Genomic DNA, 20613 nt, shown 5'->3' on the forward strand with positions numbered 1-20613 from the left:
TTATTTCCCCATTTGTTTCTGTTTATTGTCAGGTATTATAACTTGTACACTACAAAGAATGACTTGGAGAACCAAAGGGGCGATGCTATACTTGGAATAAATGAACATGTTTGCAGATTATTTCAGTTGGGTTACACTGGGTATGCAACACTGAGTGACATGAAGCTGGTCGAATGGTAAGGAAGACTTAGGGTGATCCCTGATTGTGTCGCCAGTTTGTTCACTGTACTACTGAAGCTGTGTGTCTCGTCTCTGCTATGCTAGGTTACATCACATTATATTCTCCTGGTAACAAGGGGACCTGTGACAGAAACATGTTGCGGCCAATTATACAAGGGATTAGAATATGTATAGGCTGGAAACATACGGTAGAGTAGAATAATGGACTCCTCTTTCCACACCGTCCTCAATACAAGCAGAGTCATAATGGTTGCATTCAAATTAACCACTACAAGAGGCCGGGGGTGCCGTAGTGGCATCCGTGGGAGAAACTGTGGGCGAAGACCGTCTGCTGCCCAACGGCTACAAAGAGCATGTTAAACACACTGCAGTCAAATATCCACCCTGCTGGCGTCAGCCTTGTCATGATTTCTGTGGACATGAACAGTACAGGGAACATGTTTGCATCACAATCTCGTCTTTAAAGCATGACCCAACTGCTTTTCAGCTCATGATAAATACATTAAATAATAAATAACCAATAAATAACCAAATAAATACAATAGGATCATAAATAGCTGTGGTCAACACGTGTGTGTGTGTGTATGGTAGACATTTTGCAGACAGTTTTCTGTACACTACCATACAGCAGCCTTAGTGTACACATAAATAATTACCTCACTGGACATTGCAGAGGAGGCACACACACACACACACACACACACACACACACACACACACACACACACACACACACACACACACACACACACACACACACACACACACACACACACACACACACACACACACACACACACACACACACACACACACACAGTCAGGATTAGCAGAATCAACATAATAATTTAAACAGGGAAGAGTCAAAGTACATCATAAATAATCCCCCCCTCCCGACATACTGTATAGGCCAGTGGGAGCTCTGATGCACCTCTACTTCCTGCCAGTCTCTCCTGACGCATCATGCTCAACAAACCTCCTTCAACTAGATGGAATATACAGTGCATAGTTTACAAAGCCAGAACGTAAGAGTTTACTATACAGACAAACCTATACAATACCATTTTATCATAAAAAAAGTTCATTTTCTTTTTTGCTCCCCATTTCATCCGCCAATTTGTCTTTTGTTCTAACTGGTGTTGATCTCTGCTCCTCGATGAGATGGAAGTCTTTGGGGCAGATGAGGACATGATTGGGAAAAAAAAGTCAGAAATGTAATGAAATGTTCATTAAGCAGTTGATGTGTCCTCTTTTTATCTTCTACTCAGCTCCTACTGTTAGGATATATTTATATATATTTATATAGTATATAGTTCTTAATGAATTCATTTTTGGTTGCGTTGTGGAAGAAGAGAAAGAAAGTGCTAACATACAGCGAGATTTGTTCTTTGGGCTCTACCAAATTAATTTCGACATGTGGTGACCCATTTCCTTTAATGCCTTTGTGAAGACGTGAATAGTGATAGCCAATTTCATAGTGATGTGCTATATCAAATTACGTTTCTCCACTTTGATCCAGGCTCAGAGAGAGATGATGGTCCAGGGGCGAGGAGTTTGGGCCCTGGTTGGACAGCAGTGAGGCCCTGTGGAGGCCCCGTTAAAGATCATGATTCTCCTCTGGTTGTTTTTGTTTCCCTTCTTCACGTGCTGCGTGTTTAGTGTCAGACTCCGGGGCTGTCATAGCTGCTGCGGCTGTCGTAGCTGTGGTGGCTGCGGGAGGGGCTCTTGCTGCGGCTCCAGCTCCGGCTCCGGCTCCAGCTCCGGCTGTGGCTCCGGCTGTGGCTCCGGCTGTGGCTCCGGCTGTGGCTCCTGCTGCGGCTGGAGCTGCTTGAGCTGTGGCTCCGGCTGCGGCTGGAGCGCGACGGGCTGCTGTCCAGGCTGGAGGACGAAGGACTGGGCCGGTAGTACGGGATGGGCCGCTTGCGAGCACTGGGGAGATGGGAGAGAGGAGGGGGTTACATCTGACACATTTAAAGTTTGACGAGTTAGAGTTCATGGATGTTTAACACACGTTGTATTAAGACTTAGTGGTTGAGAGACAATCATTGTTAGGTTAGACGAGTGGTGAAGTTATGATCAGTACAGGATCTGAAAGAGAGCAGTTTATGAGTTAAAAAGTTCAAGCTGTTTAACACGCACGCACACACACACACACACACACACACACACACACACACACACACACACACACACACACACACACACACACACACACACACACACATACACACAGAGTTGCTACACTATAAAATATCTATATAGATTTGCGTCACTCAAGAGAAAATAATTGATTTCACTGATTGAACATTCTTCTCTATTTAGATAACTTTCCTTTAAGCAAAATGTTCTGAATGAAATTGAGTTCCCTATGCAAAACATTTACCTACTGTAAATGTCTAAGTATCCTCAATGCGATTGGTTGCTTAATGTTGCAAAAGCTCAGAAAACTGTCCTTTTTCTGGAAAAATCAATTACAACCTTTTTGCTTTGTTATCTTCAAATTGGAAAATATTCAATACAAATAAAAATACTCCCTGTTGTGTAAAGTACCTGTTTTAACTTAATATAACCACTGACACAAACAACAGCCTTGTCCAAATTGGGGACACAGCCTTTGTCCTCACATGCCATCCCTAATTAACCTTTCTTTAATTTGAAATGTGTCTCCGATGGTAGTCTTACTCAGGGACACATGCACCAAGCATGCACGCACGCACACACATATCCAGGGCAGAGAAAAGCATGTGGTTAGTTTAAGCTTAGATTGCCATGTTAATAGCCACCCTGGCACTGCTTCCTGTAAGGTAATCAGCTGTTAGTTCCCAAAAGAGCCTTGTCTCCTCAGTGGAGGCCGACACCCAGCGCAGAGATAAACGCTATCAAGGTATCCTGCTGCTGCAAGGCCTGCTTTACCTTGTCTTTGCAGCAGCATGCAGATAACTCAGCCTTGGCTTTTGTCTTTATATCTGCCTGTGAAATGGAAAGATATCCTCTTTTATAAACCTTGATAGCGTTTTAATCTCTTTATCCCCGTGTTACACCATTAGTGCATGAGCGCAGAAGGGCGTCGCTTTAGAGTTTCTGCGCTGAAGGAGCACAAAGAGGACAGAAAAAGAGAAACGGGAGGAGGCCAGGTTTACTCAGGGGAGCTCTGATGGTTTTGCTGTTCAGCCGAGCTTCTGGTGTCAGACTGGTCCGTTCCTGCTGCGCGGCAACTGTTACCAGGGTAACTAGCCTGCGGCAGCTCCATTCAGCAGCATCCCGTTGTCTTGGCGTCAGGACCTTTAGGACTGGAGTGAAAGACGACAAGGTACACACATTTCACCCACGTCTATTAACACTTGTATGAGAGGGTAGAGGTGACGCTCTCACAGGAGTGTGGGAGATTTCTCTTTGTGTTCTCATAACTCAGCGACGGCATTTCAAGTGATACAAGCTCATAGAGAATTGCCTGGGAAAAGAAGCTATAAAAGTAGATTTGATGAGTTTTACAGATAAGTTAACTGTAATTATCATTAGCAGAGGGGGATAAAAGACCCAATCTGCTCTCAGTATGGAGGAGCATTAAATCAAGCAGCTCACTGATTCATATTTAATGGACCAATACACAATACCACACAAACAAATCAGTACATCAATGAATAAATAAAGACATCAAACAAGCTAAATTAATTAATACAGAATTCTCCTGGCCTTTATAATCCTACTTTCTGTAATGACTTCATGCTCTTATCGTTCTGTACACTCAGCTATAAGTTTATTAGGTGCAGGTGGCTGAAACCGATGCAGTAATACAACACTCCTATGGATACCCACCTTCATGGAGGCTCTAATGATCAGTTCTTGTTGAAAGTGTTTTAAAGACGTGTTGAGTTTATGGTCCTTTTTGAGGAATGTGAGTGTTGTGAGATGCTGTTGAGTTCTATTGCATTAGCAGTAGCTCTTTCTGTGGGGTCATGGCTTTGTAAACAAGGGTCACAGGTTCAAGTCCCCATCAGACCAACAGTTTGTGGACGTGTAGCTGCCATCTTTTAATACTGCAGGGAGTTTTTTATGGTTCAGACCAACCTGATTAATATAAATTAGTAGAAAGAGATGCCAGTAAAACAGAAGGCAGACTGTCGGCTAATCATGGCTGAACAGAGTAATTCCTCTGCGGGTTTTTACGGTAAAAAAACAACAAAAATATATCAGTTAACCTGTATTTTTGCAGAGCTAATATTTTCCAATGTTGGACATCAATCAAAGTCCAGGCAGCAAAGGACTCAACAAGTCAATTATAGGGTTAATATTGCGATTCACCTTAGATTTATTATGTTGTTGTTATACTGGATACAGACTACTATGGCTATAAGCCGGCCACTGGAGTATCTCACACTTTATTCTCCTACACTTGCACTATCAGCGCTATCTGTTTGGCAATAGCACTGTTTCTGCATCCTCTGCTTGGAGCCACACAAGAGGATTGAGTGCTTGTTCCCCTATAGCTGAATGATAATATAAGGAGCCTAAACGTTCTCCAGAGCAGACACAGAGCTGTGGAGATGGGTAGAAAGTAGAAAAACATGAAATAGCATATTCCGTTGGGCTGGAGAACCTCACACTTCATACTGTTTCCTAAACCAAACCTACACACACACCACTTCATTTTAACACTTCCAATTGTGCCTGCAGTTTTTCCATTTCTGCTCTAACAAGGGCTTTAATGAATCAGGATGTGGCTCCTAGTATTTACACTTGTGAGTTAGAGCAGGAACATTTCCCCTCATTTTATTCATGTTGCTTCTCATTGTTGTAATTTGCAGTTGTAAAAGAGCGGTCCTCAGCCCGAGAGCAGTGCACTTAAATTATAGAACATGGTTAAACTGCAGAGAATAAACATACCTTCAGCAAAAGTGGATTATGCTAAAGTGTTGTTCATTCGGAATTATAAAAGCAAAAATGCAATTCAACACAGACAAACTGTCTCTGTGTGAAACTGTCCTGTGGAAGAAAGTACATACAGTAGGTAAGATCTGAATCATAATGATCTCGTAGATATCATCATAGATGGAGATGGATCATAATGAGGTTTGTGATGCTGGACAGATGTGTTACCTGGTGATCCTGCGGGCCTCCATGAAGCTGGGGGAGTCTCTTCTCCTCTTGCGGATTGGTGAGTAGCTGCGGGAGCGGCGGCGAGCGCGGCTCTCGTCGTCAGAGTGGTTCTGGCTGTCCTTCTCTCTGCACGACACACGAACCGTCAGAACAACACATTAGATCAGAATGACACTATAAGCTGTATGAAAAGGGCAAATCAAAGTGTGAAAGAGAACAAGCTCCTACCTGGAGTTGTTCTGTCTGCTGTGTGGGGACTTGGCCTTGGAGGGGCCTCCGTCTCTGGAGGCGGAGCGTGAAGACGAGTGCCCGCTGCTCCAGGAGCTGCTGCGCTGCCGGAGGTTGGGTTTGCCCCGAGACTCCTCCTTCTTCCTGCCTGACGTGTGCGGGTGGCGCCCCGGTGACGCAGACTGGCTCCGGTGGTGCGCCTGACCCCGACTGGAGCGGTGGTGACGCTTGGAAGAGTGGCCCCCTTTTGACCTGGGGTGACAGGAAAGGTTTGAGTAGTTATGAATTTGCAATTCGTTTTCACTTGGAAATCTTGGTAGGCATGTCAGTAATGTTTAATTTGTTGTCTTTCTTCTACTTTAGTGTTGAATGTGAAGATAATACCACATAGGGCCCTCTCCTGGAATGTCAAGTCTGTTTAATTGATGTGGTGAACCCTCAAGAGATAGCTACCAAAAATCAGTCCTTTTTCTTTTATACGTTTATTATTTTATGGGCCACCAGGGTTTTTGCAAGTGACGGTGTTGAAAAGGGGAGACAGAATGGATGGCACGCGGGCAAATGGTCCTAGGTTGGACTCGAATCCGGGTCTTCCACATGTCCCATCTCCAATACATGGGCCTCAGCTCGACCAACTGAGCTTTACAAAGGCCCTTATTTTTATTACATCTTTTAACCCTCCTGTTGTCTTCGGGTCAAATCTGACCGATTTACTACTTTCATCAATCATAACTTTTTTGTTTTACATTCGATTGCATTAAGGCTTTATGATATCCTTCACAGTAGACATTTGAACATATACAATTGCTGATCACCACTCTTATTGAATTTTGGAAGATTTAATCAACTTTGTAACACCCATGGTGTTCCCGGTCAAAAATTACCGCCATAAAGACAAGGAATTAGAAACCATCCGGATCAGATAAAACACCCACACACACACACATACTCTAGATGTGTCCCCCCCCTTATGTGCCCAATCCCCCCATGTGAATCACACCTGGCACTCACAAAAAAAAACACACACAGAACAATTTGACACATTTCCCGCTCTTATGTGCCCATCCCCCCACATGGATCACACCTGGCACACGCAAGCAATACATGTTCAGTGTCTGCAGTTTTTCATGTATACCAGTAATCTGATATAATATTTACAGTTTGAAAGGGTGTTAAATGAAATTTGGTGATGATTAATGGTTTTTGTGTTAATGCAATAGCAGTTAAAACAGGACCGGTCAAATTTGACCGTGAACACCAAAGTAAGGGGGGGGGAAACGAAGACAATAGGAGGGTTAATCAGATTAAGTTAAGTTTTACCTAAAATATCTAGTTTTATTTAGTTTTAGTTCATTAAATATACATATTTTGTATACTAATATCCCTGTTAATGGACAGTATGTCTGAATGGCAGTGGAAAGATGTAGGGTACATGAAGTCCTAAAGCTAGAGACGAATAGAAGTCTTACTTTCTGTGGTGACGGGAGTTCCTCCCCCTGTGGGTGTGGGTGTGCTGGGAGTGGGCCGAGTCGCTGCTGTGAGTGGGGGAGTGGGAGCCCTTGTTCTGGCCCCTCTGGCTCCCTCTCCTCCCTGACGCCTGGGTGACGGAGTTCCCTACAGCCGAGTTCCTGCCGTCCACACCCCCAGCCTCTCCTGCGGCGCACATCTGTCCCGCCTGGCTCCTGCTGGGGGCGCTGTGGAGCTTGTGCTCTCTCAGCAGAGTGGACTGCATTCCTGCAGAGTTAGCGGTCAGCAGACGGAGCTTCTGTAGAAAAAATGATGACCAACAAAGGAAAAATAAAAAAGGAAAAAAAAGAAAAAGGACAAAAAGAGCATTAGAGTGTTTTCAGGTCGGTGATTGAGTGCTACGGTGTACTTGCCAAAAGAAGGTTAACATCTAAAAGAAAAAGATCTAGGTTTTCTCCATTATGGCTTATAGATAGTCCTCTATGGTGCAGCGCATGCAATACTTGGCATGCAAAACCATAATGAGTTGAAGAAATCATAATCGCAAAAACAAACAAAAAAACTAGGAGGAGGAAGAGAGGGAATAAAACAAAAATAAAACTGAACCAAATAAGTTAAAGAGCAAAGGCAGAAAGTACAGGGCTACAGATTTTAGAGTAGAAAAAGAGGACTTCTTCAGTTTTTTTTAGTAATGATTAAAAAAAATTAAACAAAACAGAAAGAGAAGACAACTTGACGGAACATCACAGAAATGGAAGGAACAAAATAAAGATCACAATTATTGAATCAATCGAATCAGAAAACAAATCGTCTGCTACTCAATTTTCTCTTTCTGGATTTTTTATTCCTGTAGACAATTGCTGAGATGTGAACAGCGACCCATTTTCTTTGATTTTTTTTGTAATGGTTACTCTTGTTTAACTCCCTTCTGGTTAACATCCACTTACCAATAAAGTGGTATTCCCTCCTTTAGTAGGTAAGGTATGAAGAAAAGGGAAAAGTGGGGCAACATAAGTGCATCATTAGATTCACAAAATGCAAGAGAAAAAGACACAAAAACCTTCCCTGCCAGTGACTCATGAGACAATGCATGAACATCAATGCAAAAGAACTGAAAAGCAGAGAGGAAAACCACAATGTGCAGGAAACCCCTCACACAGAGTCAATCCTCCGGGCCCAGTCGCCTCCCTGAACATCAGAGAACAACCAGGCGGAGAGCGGCAGGTACTTTCTTTACCATTCTTGTCTCCATGTAGTATCTTCCACAGGGCAGGAGTTATTTAACATCCGGAAGCGATTACAGGCTAACTATTAGCTTCTATCAGTGTTTTGGCTCCTTGATAAGAGGCCATTTGAGTTATTACGATTTTAGTCAATAACGTTCTAGGGAGTTATTGCTGCATGACAATAGTAAGTATTAGCTTACTACTTAGATTGGATAAGGTTAACATTACACTGTATGGCATCAGAGGTTATGTTGTTGGTAATTCACCAATGTAAGAACCCCTGAAAAGCTCAGTAGTCAAAAGCTACTTTTAGAGTCATGAATAGAATAACACCTTGAAGCTAGTGTTAGTATAGGAATGATTAGGCTGGCAAAATTCTGCATTTTTCTTATTTTTTGATCAATTCTGTGAAAAAACCTAAATCTACAATAAATGAATCGCTTGATAGTACTTTTTACCTTGCCTGGAGCAGTATTTCAGTTTCATCGTCTCCTGCCAGCATCAGGTCTAATTTATGGTCAACTACCTGGTAAACGAAGGCCTCAGCTTTGCGTTTAGTGCCAATTAGCTTATCTTATCTTGTTAAAACGTTAAACATTGTGAACGTTATTATTATTATACCTGCTAAGCATTAGCATTTTCCTTTTGAGCTTGTTAGCCTGCTGCTGTTAGCATTAGTTAAAAGGGCGACTTACTGAGCCGCCAGTCTGGCTGTAGACTCTTTGTATTGATTCACAATACAACAACATATTTGTGACCCCTTATCGTGCCACAAACACAATTGGAAAGTAAGAAAGTATTGACAGACTTTGTTCATTTAGATACTTTCAAGGAAATAGTTTATGGTAAGAAAAATAGTTAAGTAGTAGAGTAATGTCAGCCTTATTCTATAAACTGCATGGTTGAGAGTGAGCCAAAATGCATTGCAGTCCTCAACTGTAAGTATTCAACATGAATAGGGTTATGTTAAGTTGTTCAATGGAAGTTAGGAACTGAAAGTTGTGATGCACAGTTATACACTGCTCAGTGTAAGCAGGTCATGAAAAGAGGGCAGAGAGAGTCATTACAATGTTTTGTATGAAACCAAATACAGCTGGCTCTTTGCGCATGCATTACAATATTTTTTTCTGATCTGCCTGTAATCTAAGATTCTACATCAGTACCAACTTGTCCTCGCAGAAAGAAGAGCCGTTCTGCACTAGAGAGAGGACAACTAAGCGGTATAATAAGAAAACACACAACCACTGGAGCTTATGACAGTTGTTAGAAACAGTCGTGGAAATCAATATGGTGAAAATCATAAGACAATGTACTAATTCACCGACAAACAGAGAGATGCTGGACAAACAGGAATGCATTCTACCAAAATAGAAAGAAAACAAAGCCGGAGAAAGAAATGGACCTGGAAGATAGAGCGGGATATTGGACTTCAGAATGAAGTTAAGGAGGCAAGAGGAAAACCAGAGCTCTACGTAATCCAATCCTTTAAGAGTCAAATCATAATTGATGGAATATAATTAATTTGGATAAAGACCATTGGTAAACAACAGAAAGAGAGAGATAGAGAGAGAAAGAGAGAGAAACATTGACGTCACTCAGGCTAGGGTGCTTGTCACATTCTCATCTGCATAAAGATCACGTGCGTAGGCAAAGCATTACCTACCTTCCATTTCAATCAGTGACACGTATGCAATATCAACAACAAAAAGGAAAGAAAGAAAAAAAAGGAGAAAGGAATGTTCTCCGCAGCAAAATGGGAAAAAGACAATGACCTCTTTTAGTATCAAAGCTACATATTGTGTCCAGAGACTAAGGAGAAAATAAACAAACCAAAAAGTACAAAGAAAATAGAGAGGAGAAAATAAAACTCCAGCTGGAAATCAAACTTAAATGAGAAACAAAGGATGACTCTACAAACTACATGATTTGCTTTGTCTTTTTTCGCTTGTACAAATGCAGCCATATTTGTATCAAAAAGGGGGGATGGGGAAGGGGACAGAGGTAAGCGGATAGAGTTAATTGTCATATTAGTGGACATCCATGTAGAGTAGAGTAGCTAAGAGGAAGGGAGGAGGAGGAGGACATGCAGAGCTGGCAGATGTGAAAGATACTGTATGTGGGAAGGAAAATGCCAGGACAACAAGAGTGAGACATGAGTCACACATGACACAGATGAACAGGTAGGAGAGGAGGAGGAGGAGGAGGGGGAGGAGGAGGAGGAAGTAGAAGAGTGTTGGAGGGGTAGTCACCGCTAAGATGGACAACTAGAGTCAGCACATTCAAAAGGGACTCCAGTCACATGTTGGCCTGCGTCTTCTTCAGTAGCACCACTTCTCTACTCTGTACTTTGGATGTCAGCCCAGCGTTCTGCTCTTTTTATTTATTTATTTATTCACCACTGTAAACACAGGTACGCTGAGAGAGCGCTTCAGGAGCTTTGTTCGAATCTGCTGTTTAAACTGTGAGTCTAAACAGAGAGCTTACGTTACAAAATGGCTTGGGTCCCTTTGAAATAACAATCGTGTTAATAAATGTGTGAGTTGTCCTAGTTATTTTCCCAGAGTACTTGTGTTTGAAGTGTTTGAAGACATCCATTAATAATGAGCAAGAGGACGACTAGCCCGGGGTGGGACTGTTTCACTCATTGTGTAGGAGACAGTCCCAGATGCTTCCCTTTGAAAAGCATGGGGCAGCTGTGCACTGCTCTTTATCAGAGGCGGGGGAGCGCATGTGCTGAACTTACCAAAAAGCCAAATAGTCCTATGAACATATTATTAGAGTATTATTATAGGTTTTATAAAACATTCCTGATAAAAGATCATTTTATCTCTGACATGTTGTCCAAGTACATAAACAAGTAGTGAATCTTAGTAATCGTATAAAACAAACTTTTGGAGTCACCATTTTTCATTTCCACTAACTAATTAAAACGGTCCTGTCCTACCTGCAACGAGCGAGCCAAATACAAAAACCTAAGCCAGATCAAGTGTTACGCACACTTTTGTGCAACTCAAGTTAAATACTGTGTTGACCTCGCCCTGTAAGAAAAGTATCCACTTTTGCGCTTGTTTTAACAAAGTGGCTAATTTAGAAACTAGCATTGAGACCATCTAAAACAAACTTGGAAGAGCCGCATGGTAATATATGATCATTTAATTGAATTATTTAATTTTTTCAAGGAGGAGAAGGCTTCTAAGAGTAGTCAACTACCATTTTGGTTTGGCAAATGCATGTCAACTTTACTTACCCACCTCTGATTGAGAGCCTTGCTCAGCTGTTTCCTAAAGCTTCACTGTGAAAAGCATCTGGGCGTGTCCACCAACAGTGGATCAGACAGTCCCAAGCAGGGCTATAGTACGACTACAGGAACACAAACTGAAGACAACCAGCTGCTATACAGAACATTTGCTAATCCACACAACTGCTGCAGTAAAGTCAAACTTCAGTGGGATCCAGGATCTGTCACACATAACCAGCCTACTGTGCAGAGATTTCAGTTTGGGGATTACCATGAGAGACATAATTTTAGGTTTTGCTACAGCCCCTTTTGCTACAAAGATTCTGATTGAAAAAAATGGAGCAAATGAAATGCTGCTCTTTCACTACATCCGAGCTGAATGGCTCAAAGGTACATGATCACACAGACTCCCTTGCCATTCTCCACTAGAGTAGATCACAAACAGACAGAAGAGATACTGCCACCTAGGGGCAACATGCACATGGACATTTTAAAGTACAACAGTAGAGAGGAGCGTGTGATTAACTCCTGGTGGTTTTGCAGGAGCTGTTGGACGCCTGGAGGAGAAGAGAATCTATCACTGAGCAGAGCATGTGCTTGAGAAGAAAGAAAACGGTTGACAAGAAGAAACTATTACACATACCCAGTTAACCTACTTGATCCGGTTCCAAAGCATTTGAGTGCTTTTTATATGAATGAGACAAAAAGATTTGGGAATTTATTTCATGGACACGTAACTTATTGATCAAGGAAAAAAAAAAAAACATTAATGAAGGAAAAAAGAATATAGAGAGAGAGACGAGAGAGAGGAAGGAGAGGAGGCGAGAGAGAGAGACGAGAGAGCGAGAGGGAGAGAGAAGAGATGAGAGAGAGAGAGGAGGAGAGAAGAGAGTTGAGGTGAGAGGCGAGGAGAGGAGAGAGGGAGAGAGAGAGAGAGAGAGACCTAAGACACATGCAAACTGAGTAGCAAACTAACACATTCACTAGAATGGTTCTGGGTGTTTTAATGTCGATGCTTATCTACAGGGAAACAAATTGTTTTTAAAAAGACCATCCTTCAGTCCTTAGTGTCTTTTGATTTTATTCCAGCATCCACTGTCGGCTCTGATCCATTACAGAAAGTAATAAGGTTGTTCCATAAGAGCGGGGGTTGGGTGGGTGTGTGATTGACAAGTTTCAATTTACGGTAATAAGAACTGTCCTTATTTTCAAAACAGCCGAAACAAACGGAGCAAGTTCCAGTTGAAAAGGGAAATGTGGGTGTGAATGATCCACTTTTGCTTTAAGAGCCTATTATGTTTATTTTAAGACAGAGCTGTTACCTCTGTGTTACTCAGAGGGTCCACCCTGTGTCATGATTCTGATTCATTTACACAACATAGTTTTAGGACTCGGCTCGCCGCTATGGAAGTTTTAAAATGCAATATATTAGACAATTCTTTAGCTTTTACGATTGAAGAAAAAAAAAAGCACCTTAAAACTAATGAAACTGTTGCTTTGCATTTAGTTATGGCATGTCTAGGCTGCTCCCTGCTGGATGACATGAAATGCAATACATCTCCTCACCTAGTTTCATGTGTTGTGATTTGATTGTAAAGATACAGCAACATAAATAAATATTTAAAAAGATAATAATACATTTAAAATCGAATGCATTTCTTTTTACTTCCTGTAAAATATTTGTATGACTCATCCTAAACTACTAAACAAATGAAATGTGATTTTGGGCTAAAAGCTAACCTGTCCATCACATCATCTGGATTTCAGCTTTTGTGGTTGGCTAAATATACATGTATTTGTTACAATGTATACTGTATTTCATTTGATCTATTTCTGTTTTTTAGTTAGGCATTTTAAATCTTCCATACAGCCAGGCACACACCACTATTATCTGGATTGGAGAGCTGCATGCGTGGATCAACTTTGCAAGTGATTGGATTTGTCACTTCAAGGGTAAACTGTAGATTTGTATCACTTATAAGCACCATCAGACATCTAATTGTGACTCTCTCAACATTGGCTAATTCAAACTTGATCTGCATTAAGAATTCTCATTCCGTATACGTTTCTTTTATATTTTTTCACGGGTATAAACCTCTTGGGGCAGCTAAAGTTTGAAGTAATCATAACCGTCCTTGGTTTGATTTGATCATTTGTCTCCTGTTTGGAAGTAACAGCACATCTTCTTCTTCAATCGTTAGGAAAGATTGTGCTGCTCATATTTCTGTTGGACTAGACTCAGAGGATATTTGCTATACAGAAACATTAGAAACCTTATTCTTGCTGCCCCCCTTGTGTTACTGGTAAATACCAAGAACAAACTACAAACAAACAAGATGGCAGAGGAGTCAAAGAGAGCCAGAAACAAAGCAGCAGGAGCGGCACGTTGTACGGCACGTGTCTTTAACACGTCAAATAATCATATCAGAAAACTGGCCTACAACCTGGGTATTAGTGACAACAGAACAACACTTTCAATATCAAACAAGATCACAATCATGTCAACCAACACAAAAGGAGCAAGATAAAACTCATCTGCAGAGACTGTGGTAGATACCGTTGGAGTGGGGGGGTGGGGGGCGGGTGTGGGGGTGTGGGAGCAAAATAGAGGAGATTACATACATCGTGCACTTTGTCGCCCTCGCCGTGGTTGGGTCTGCCGGCCCTGCCGTTGCGGCTCCGCTGGGGGTGGTCCCCGTTGTGCCACACTGCGGGTGGGTTGGTGCCGGGGGACAGCGAGGTGCTGGGCGCCTTCTGCCCGTCCGTCTTGTGCTTGGAGTTTAATCTGGACGAGCAGAGCCACGTAAAAACATTAGCTAAAAGTCTTTCTTTCTCACAAAATATATTCATTAAAATTGGTTTGGCTCCAGAGGTCTCTGAAGAGTAAATCTTAATGGGACGGTAGTATGGAGACAGAGGTGAGGAGTGTTTTTGGTCATGAGGAAGAATATGAATATAGTCAGAAGAGTCAATATGTCTAGTTCAGGAAAGCGTAGCTATAGCCTACTAATTGTATTTGTTGGATTGTTTGGTGGGGATTTATTAGAGATAAAAAAACGAGAATAACACACTGAACTAAATCTTTATTTTCTGTATACTTGACAATGAGCTACTACATTCTCCATCAAATGTATCTGATGTAGTTTGTATGCCACCAGCAAAATGTGTATCTAGCACCAGCTATGTTTCCTATCTTTTCATTTGAACCATTTCCCATTATTTCGTCCATATGTTTAGATTACAAAATTATGATGTTCCTGATCCAAGCATAGCTATAATAAATTAAATCATATAGTGATGCGAGATGTTCATAGAGGGAATGCCACTGGTTTAACATATCAAAGTTTGTTTGGAGAATACTGCTGCACATGTAAATAAATAAATAAATGTATAAAGCTTTTTAAGGATAAAGAGGGAGCAGTGTGAAATAGGATAAATGACCTTGTAATTGTCCCACTTGAACAGACTCACTAGATCTCATAGGCCGATCTCATGTAGCAGCTACATGACTAATCTTTGACTTAACTTTTGGTGGTTGAGTTGCATGGAAAAAATGTACCTGGTTCTCCTGCATCGATATTAAAGTACCAGTACCTTGCTTGATAAATGTGTCCTAAATTTCACACTCAGCAAAAAACTTTTTTCTCATTAGTTGGCTCTTAAGATCATTCTTAAGGGAACTTCTTCAAAGTATGATGAATGCAAGCCCAGAAACCTTGGTTAAATGTCACAAATGACAAAATATCCCATAAAGTACATTGTCTGCCCTGTCCCTTGCTTCTTTAGAGAGAGAATCATTTGAATAAGCTATAAAGTAGAATCAGAAGAATAACACGAGGAGGGTACCTGGAGGGGGATTTGGAGGTGCTGCGGGTGGAGGACAGGGAGGCGCTGCGAGAACTACAGCAGCTGCCTTGACGCTGTGAACTCCTGCTGGGAGTCTCACCAGGGGACCTGAGGGAGGACAACCAATCCATAAAAACACACCACACACACGCATACAAATAGAAACATGAGGGCCATGTGTGTACGCACACATCACACGGAAACACAAATGGAACAGCGAGTCAAATTCATGATATGTAAAACAGTTCATGCTCTGCCAAACACTTTCAATATATATTCTAATCAAGACAGTGGGGATTGTGTTGAATGCTTAGAAGATTCACTCTGGGCTTTACGGTCATTAGCAGTCTCTGAGGGTCTGAGCCTGGGATGATAGGTGTACAAAAATACTAATATAAATGTATGAGACACCGGACCAGCTTCCAAATGGACCTATTGTTGACTGAGACTATTGTTCACTGTATCACTGTGTGCAGAGGACAAGATGTGTTTATTCACACACATTGGATACTACAGAGCCCCTAGGGGCCGATCTGGTGTTCCCTTCTGAATAGGTTTTTCTTGGACATTCTTTCAAAGTGTCTAAATCGTATTTTCACCAAAAGTTTTCATACTTGAGAAAACTGTTTTTTTCAGAATAATTTGTGTTGTTGTAAAACACATTTTGGTTAAAGTTAATCATACAAATTTAAACATTTCTCACTTGCCTCTCAGGGCTTCTGTAGAATACTGTACAAGCCAAGTTTTACTGATAACATTTGAAACTCTTGTGCCGAAAAAAGCAGACCTATTGGCTTTTCATTTAAATGGCACCTTAGTGATTCGGTATGCTGCTCACCTCTTTTTCTGTTTGATCTTGTCTTTGTGTTTGTTCTTTGGGCTGCCGGATCTGAAACAAATGTCCTATGTAAGATAACGAAGTACAGTGTACAGTACTTCAAAGCATGGCAAACACGCACTCACACCCTTTGCAAAAGGAACTCAATTAATGTACCACTCACCCATACGGATTGCATTGTCTTTTGAACAATCAGTAGGCATAAATGACAATAACACACACCTTACACATGTTATGCATGTTATTATGTATTGTGTATTTCCTTGTTCCATACACACCTGTATCTCCTCTTTTTTCTCGAGCCTGATGCAGATCTGTAACGATAAAAAAACACAACAATCATCATAATGATAAACTGAATAATTCATACACAGTTGGCTACAAGTGTGCACCAGGGGCAGGGGAGTACTGAGTAATAAGGCTGGATAACCTTTTACACAGAAACATATATTTTTATAACAATGTTCCAGAGTTTAAGTGGTTCTGGGAATGACTTAACACTAAAGAAATCAGATGTAGTATTTTGGACAAAAGCTAGAGGATGAATTACAAATCCCATTTTAAAAAAGAACATGGAAGATGTCAGTTTAAACGTATTTAGAGTGGACAGAACATTATTAATTGAATTCAATAAAATATGTATGTACATTTGATGACAGATATTCCTCAAGATGTATGAAAACTGCGTTCTAAGAATTACACACTGACACACAAAGCTCCTAGTCTCAGGCTTAGTTTTGTCATGGAATAGCAGGAGGATCATGTTATCTAAATGGAATATTTCACCATGTATTTCTGCACTCTTAGGGATGTGCATGTCTGAATCACATGCACACGTCCATTTATGTGGAGATGTCCACAGGGAACTCTCTCATCAGGCTTTTCCAGCTGGTGTTCTACAGGTTTGGATGCCACACTTTCAAAGAAATATATATTTCTGGCTGTAAAAGGATGTTGCTCTCTGCGCTAGAGCAATACAAATAAACCAGTTTCTCTTAGACCAGGCACTGAGTATACAGCACTACATCCCCCCTGCTGTTTAACACACCTACATACAACATGCAGTGGAGTGGGAGGCAGTGGCAGCAGCAAAGTGTGTTGATCCACTGAAAGGGAGTAATAAAGCCGTCACAGTAATGTATGTGGCAGATACAGGACTCAGAGCTGTGGCTGTTTCCCCACTAGAGAGAATCAACTGGGGACTCTATGCATATGAGGCGTTATTCTGGACATCTCTCTCTACTCTCTAATAGAAGCTCTCGATCTATGACTCGCACTAGCTACTGCTCTCTCTCTCTCTCGCTCTCTCTCCTCTCTCTCTCTCTCTCTCTCTCTCTATCTCTCTTCTCTCTCTCTCTCTCTCTCTCTCTCTCTCTCTCTCTCTCTCTCTCTCTCTCTCTCTGTCTGTCTCTGTCTCTGTCTATTCATATTGTGTTTACTTTTTGCACAGATGCAGAATAATACTAGACTGCACTTATATTATTATAACTTTTTTTGACGGTGGCTGTGTACAACTGTTTCTGACTCGTGTTATCCAAGCAGTTCCAATAAGTCCAGATTGTTGTAAAGTAACAAATTCAAATCACAAAAAAACCTTGCTTTAAAAGTTATATTCATCAACTAAAGTAGATTGAATAAAAAAGACAGATAAACAACTTCATTCAAGTTGAGTATTTTGTTCAAGGACTCTTTCCTTTTCTCTTTTTGGCAACACATTCATAAAAGACCCAGAAAGTGAATCAAGGCTTCATTCAAAAAAGAAATGAAAGCTTTGAATATCAAAATAAAATCCATTTGGTACAGCCCTATATATTATAGTATGCATCCAAATGGACACAAGCCCTTTTTATTGAATGTTGTTATAATAAAAACAACAAGCAATATCCATTTTGAGCTCCTAATAATGTGCATTTTCAAAAAGGAGACTAGGATTTAGGGAGGATGGCTCCTCTCTGGGGAGGAACCCTGCATTCTGCCCCTGTGTTCATCTATACATGATTCATACACCAACAGTGCCTGCAATGCAGAGCAGCTTTGTGTGAGGGAGGGAGGGAGGGAGGGAGGGAGGGAGGGGGAGGAAGGGTGGGGGAAATGGGATGTGCGTGGATGGATGGGAGGTGGGGAAGGGAGCGGGGCGGTGCAGTGAAGCTCAGCAGTTTGGTGAGAGGCTCATTTTTCTTGTGTTGTGCGCCCCCGTACAGGCCGGTTATTAGAACAACACATTTAGCCTCGCACCCCCGGAGTCAGGCGGGGAAGCGGAGAAATCGGGGGGAGACTCTACAATTGCATATTGTGGTTATGATATCCCAAGGCTTTGCAAGAGTATTTGTTGATGAGCTCTTGTAATTTCTCTCTCTTCTCCTCTCATCTTTTCATGAGTAATGTCTTACCTAGTTCGTTTCTGGCTCTCTCTGTCATGTATCTCTCCTTTCCATTCCTTTTTCCCTTTATGTCATCTTTATCATGTCTTACGTTTCCTTTTTTCTTTGACTTTTTTTCATATCTTTAAGCCTTTTTCTTCCCTTCCTTTATCAGCTTGTTTTCCTCCATTCTCTCAACCATGCTGATGCTTCCTTTGAACTTCTTTGCTGTCTTTGTCTCCTTCTTATTGATGATTATCTTTCATCCTTTCCTTCTTCCCTTATTTTCCCTTCTTGCTTTTCATCCTTTGTTTACGTCCTTCATCTCGCTCTACGTTTGACTTCCCTTTCTTCTTTTCTACTTTCCGCTTTGTCTTTCCTTTTCCTTTTTTTATTTGTATCTTTCTTCGTTTGCTTTCACACTTTTTGATACTTCCTATCCGTGGGTCTTTCCTCCTTCCCTTCCCTCCTATCACTACCAATCACTGTCAAAGCAACTGTTGACAAAGCCATAGAAAGTCTGAGGCTCTTGCTTGTTCTGACTCTCACACAGCATGTTCACACTCACCTGTCTCGCTTGTGTTTCTTCCCACTCTTTTTCTTCTTCTCTCTGTGAGTGGGTGAGGAGCTGCCAAACCTTTTGATAGAGAGAAGGGGAAAATATGCATGCCATGAAGTAAGCCTCAGATAGGGGCTAACGGCTTTTGACTCATCATTGTGTTTCAGATCATTGTTAGCAAAGGTGAGATCCTATATAAGCTCAGCCGGTCTCTCGATGTAATTCAGCCCCTCTCTTCTTATTCTTTATTCTCTATAATGTACCACTTCCTTCTCTCTATTTCTCTAGCTGACCTTGTCAAAAGAAAATGGAAAATGAGAATATGCTTTTAATGACTGCCTATTTTTCCTTTTCTCAATTAGTTTCTGATGGCTCGTTACAATATTTGCAAAAATAATTTCACTAAAGAACCCAGTGTAATTATTCTGTCAAGAAAAAATGGAAACCACTTCATCAGTGAAAGCTGCTTCCACTTACCGACTCCTTCTGCGGCCAGATTTCTTCTTCTTCCGTTTCTTTGGACGAGGGGATGGAGAGCTGCTTGATTTCCTCTTCACTCTGAGTAGGCCACAGTAGGAGAGAACAAAGATGAGGGGGGGGAGATTCCAAATGAGAAAGGCAGAAATAATTCACAAGTGAATGTTAATATAAGTGTGTTGTATCGCAACACACTTATGATTAGAGTTATTTGCTGCGGCGCAAGTCGATAAGAGGATATTTTCTAATGTCCTTAATTCATTCTGCCATAACACGCCAAATATCATATAATGGAAACAGGAAATTGATATTTTCTGCAAAGTGACAAATTCAGAAATCTAAATCTGAATGACCATCTGCATTGTGTTTTTTTTTAAAAACATAAATAATATAAAATGTTTATCTCCAGACAAGTTACTGGGAGAGAGTGTCGAGGATTTGAAGAGCATTCTTGTTTATCATAAGACACACACGCCATGTGAAGGAGATAATAGGCTGCTATTGAATTGATCATTTGAGGGGTCATCACATCCCCATTATACAGTATGTGTGTTCAAACATGTGCTTTACCTGTTGTCGCTGTGGTAATCATGGTCATAGTCTCCATCTTCATAGCTGACCAATTGATGGTTCTGTCCATAATCAGCTTCGTAGTGCAGGTGGTTGACCCTGAAAATACAACAATCAAGGATCATAAATGGGAAGTGTGTGAATATTGTGAGTAAGAGGAAGAACTGTAAAATAAAAATCCTTCCTGACTTCACAGTGAAAGTCTGCCATGCTATGAGTTCAGTGTGTTAGCATGCTTCCTAAACCCAAACTGATTCTGCCATTGGTATTTGAGAGTTTAAAAGATCTGATAAGGATAAATTGTGTTTAGAGAAGTCATTCTAAAAAGAAAATCGAACTAATAGCATAAACAAACTGCCTTTACACATTTTTCTCAGATTTCAACTTGGCAGTGCGGTCTGGTAGACAAACTTAATGTCATGCCTGTACTGCAATTTTCAGTATATAGCAATATCCAAATATCGATAAGCATACATTGGTAATCGGTCTAGCGCTAATGCTAAATTAGCTAAAAATTCAGACCCAAT

The 20613-nt window shown here is 41.2% G+C and overlaps 1 protein-coding gene across 1 annotated transcript in view; it reads right to left on the minus strand.

Annotated features, from left to right (window-relative positions):
- Positions 1–20613, minus strand: part of srrm3 (serine/arginine repetitive matrix 3) — an 89022-nt gene continuing 68409 nt past the window's right edge. The window contains exons 4-14 of the mRNA XM_034204123.1: positions 20087–20185; positions 19517–19597; positions 19049–19117; positions 16399–16434; positions 16121–16171; positions 15283–15390; positions 14059–14221; positions 6975–7270; positions 5506–5757; positions 5278–5403; positions 1–2109 (exon numbers count right to left, since the gene is read on the minus strand). Coding sequence (XP_034060014.1) covers positions 1842–2109; positions 5278–5403; positions 5506–5757; positions 6975–7270; positions 14059–14221; positions 15283–15390; positions 16121–16171; positions 16399–16434; positions 19049–19117; positions 19517–19597; positions 20087–20185 — 1549 coding nt within the window. The 3' untranslated portion in view covers positions 1–1841. The remainder of the gene's footprint in view (positions 2110–5277; positions 5404–5505; positions 5758–6974; positions 7271–14058; positions 14222–15282; positions 15391–16120; positions 16172–16398; positions 16435–19048; positions 19118–19516; positions 19598–20086; positions 20186–20613) is intronic.

This window comes from Gymnodraco acuticeps, unplaced genomic scaffold (genome assembly GCF_902827175.1).
Source record: "Gymnodraco acuticeps unplaced genomic scaffold, fGymAcu1.1, whole genome shotgun sequence".
NCBI classification, from domain to species: Eukaryota; Metazoa; Chordata; class Actinopteri; order Perciformes; family Bathydraconidae; genus Gymnodraco; species Gymnodraco acuticeps.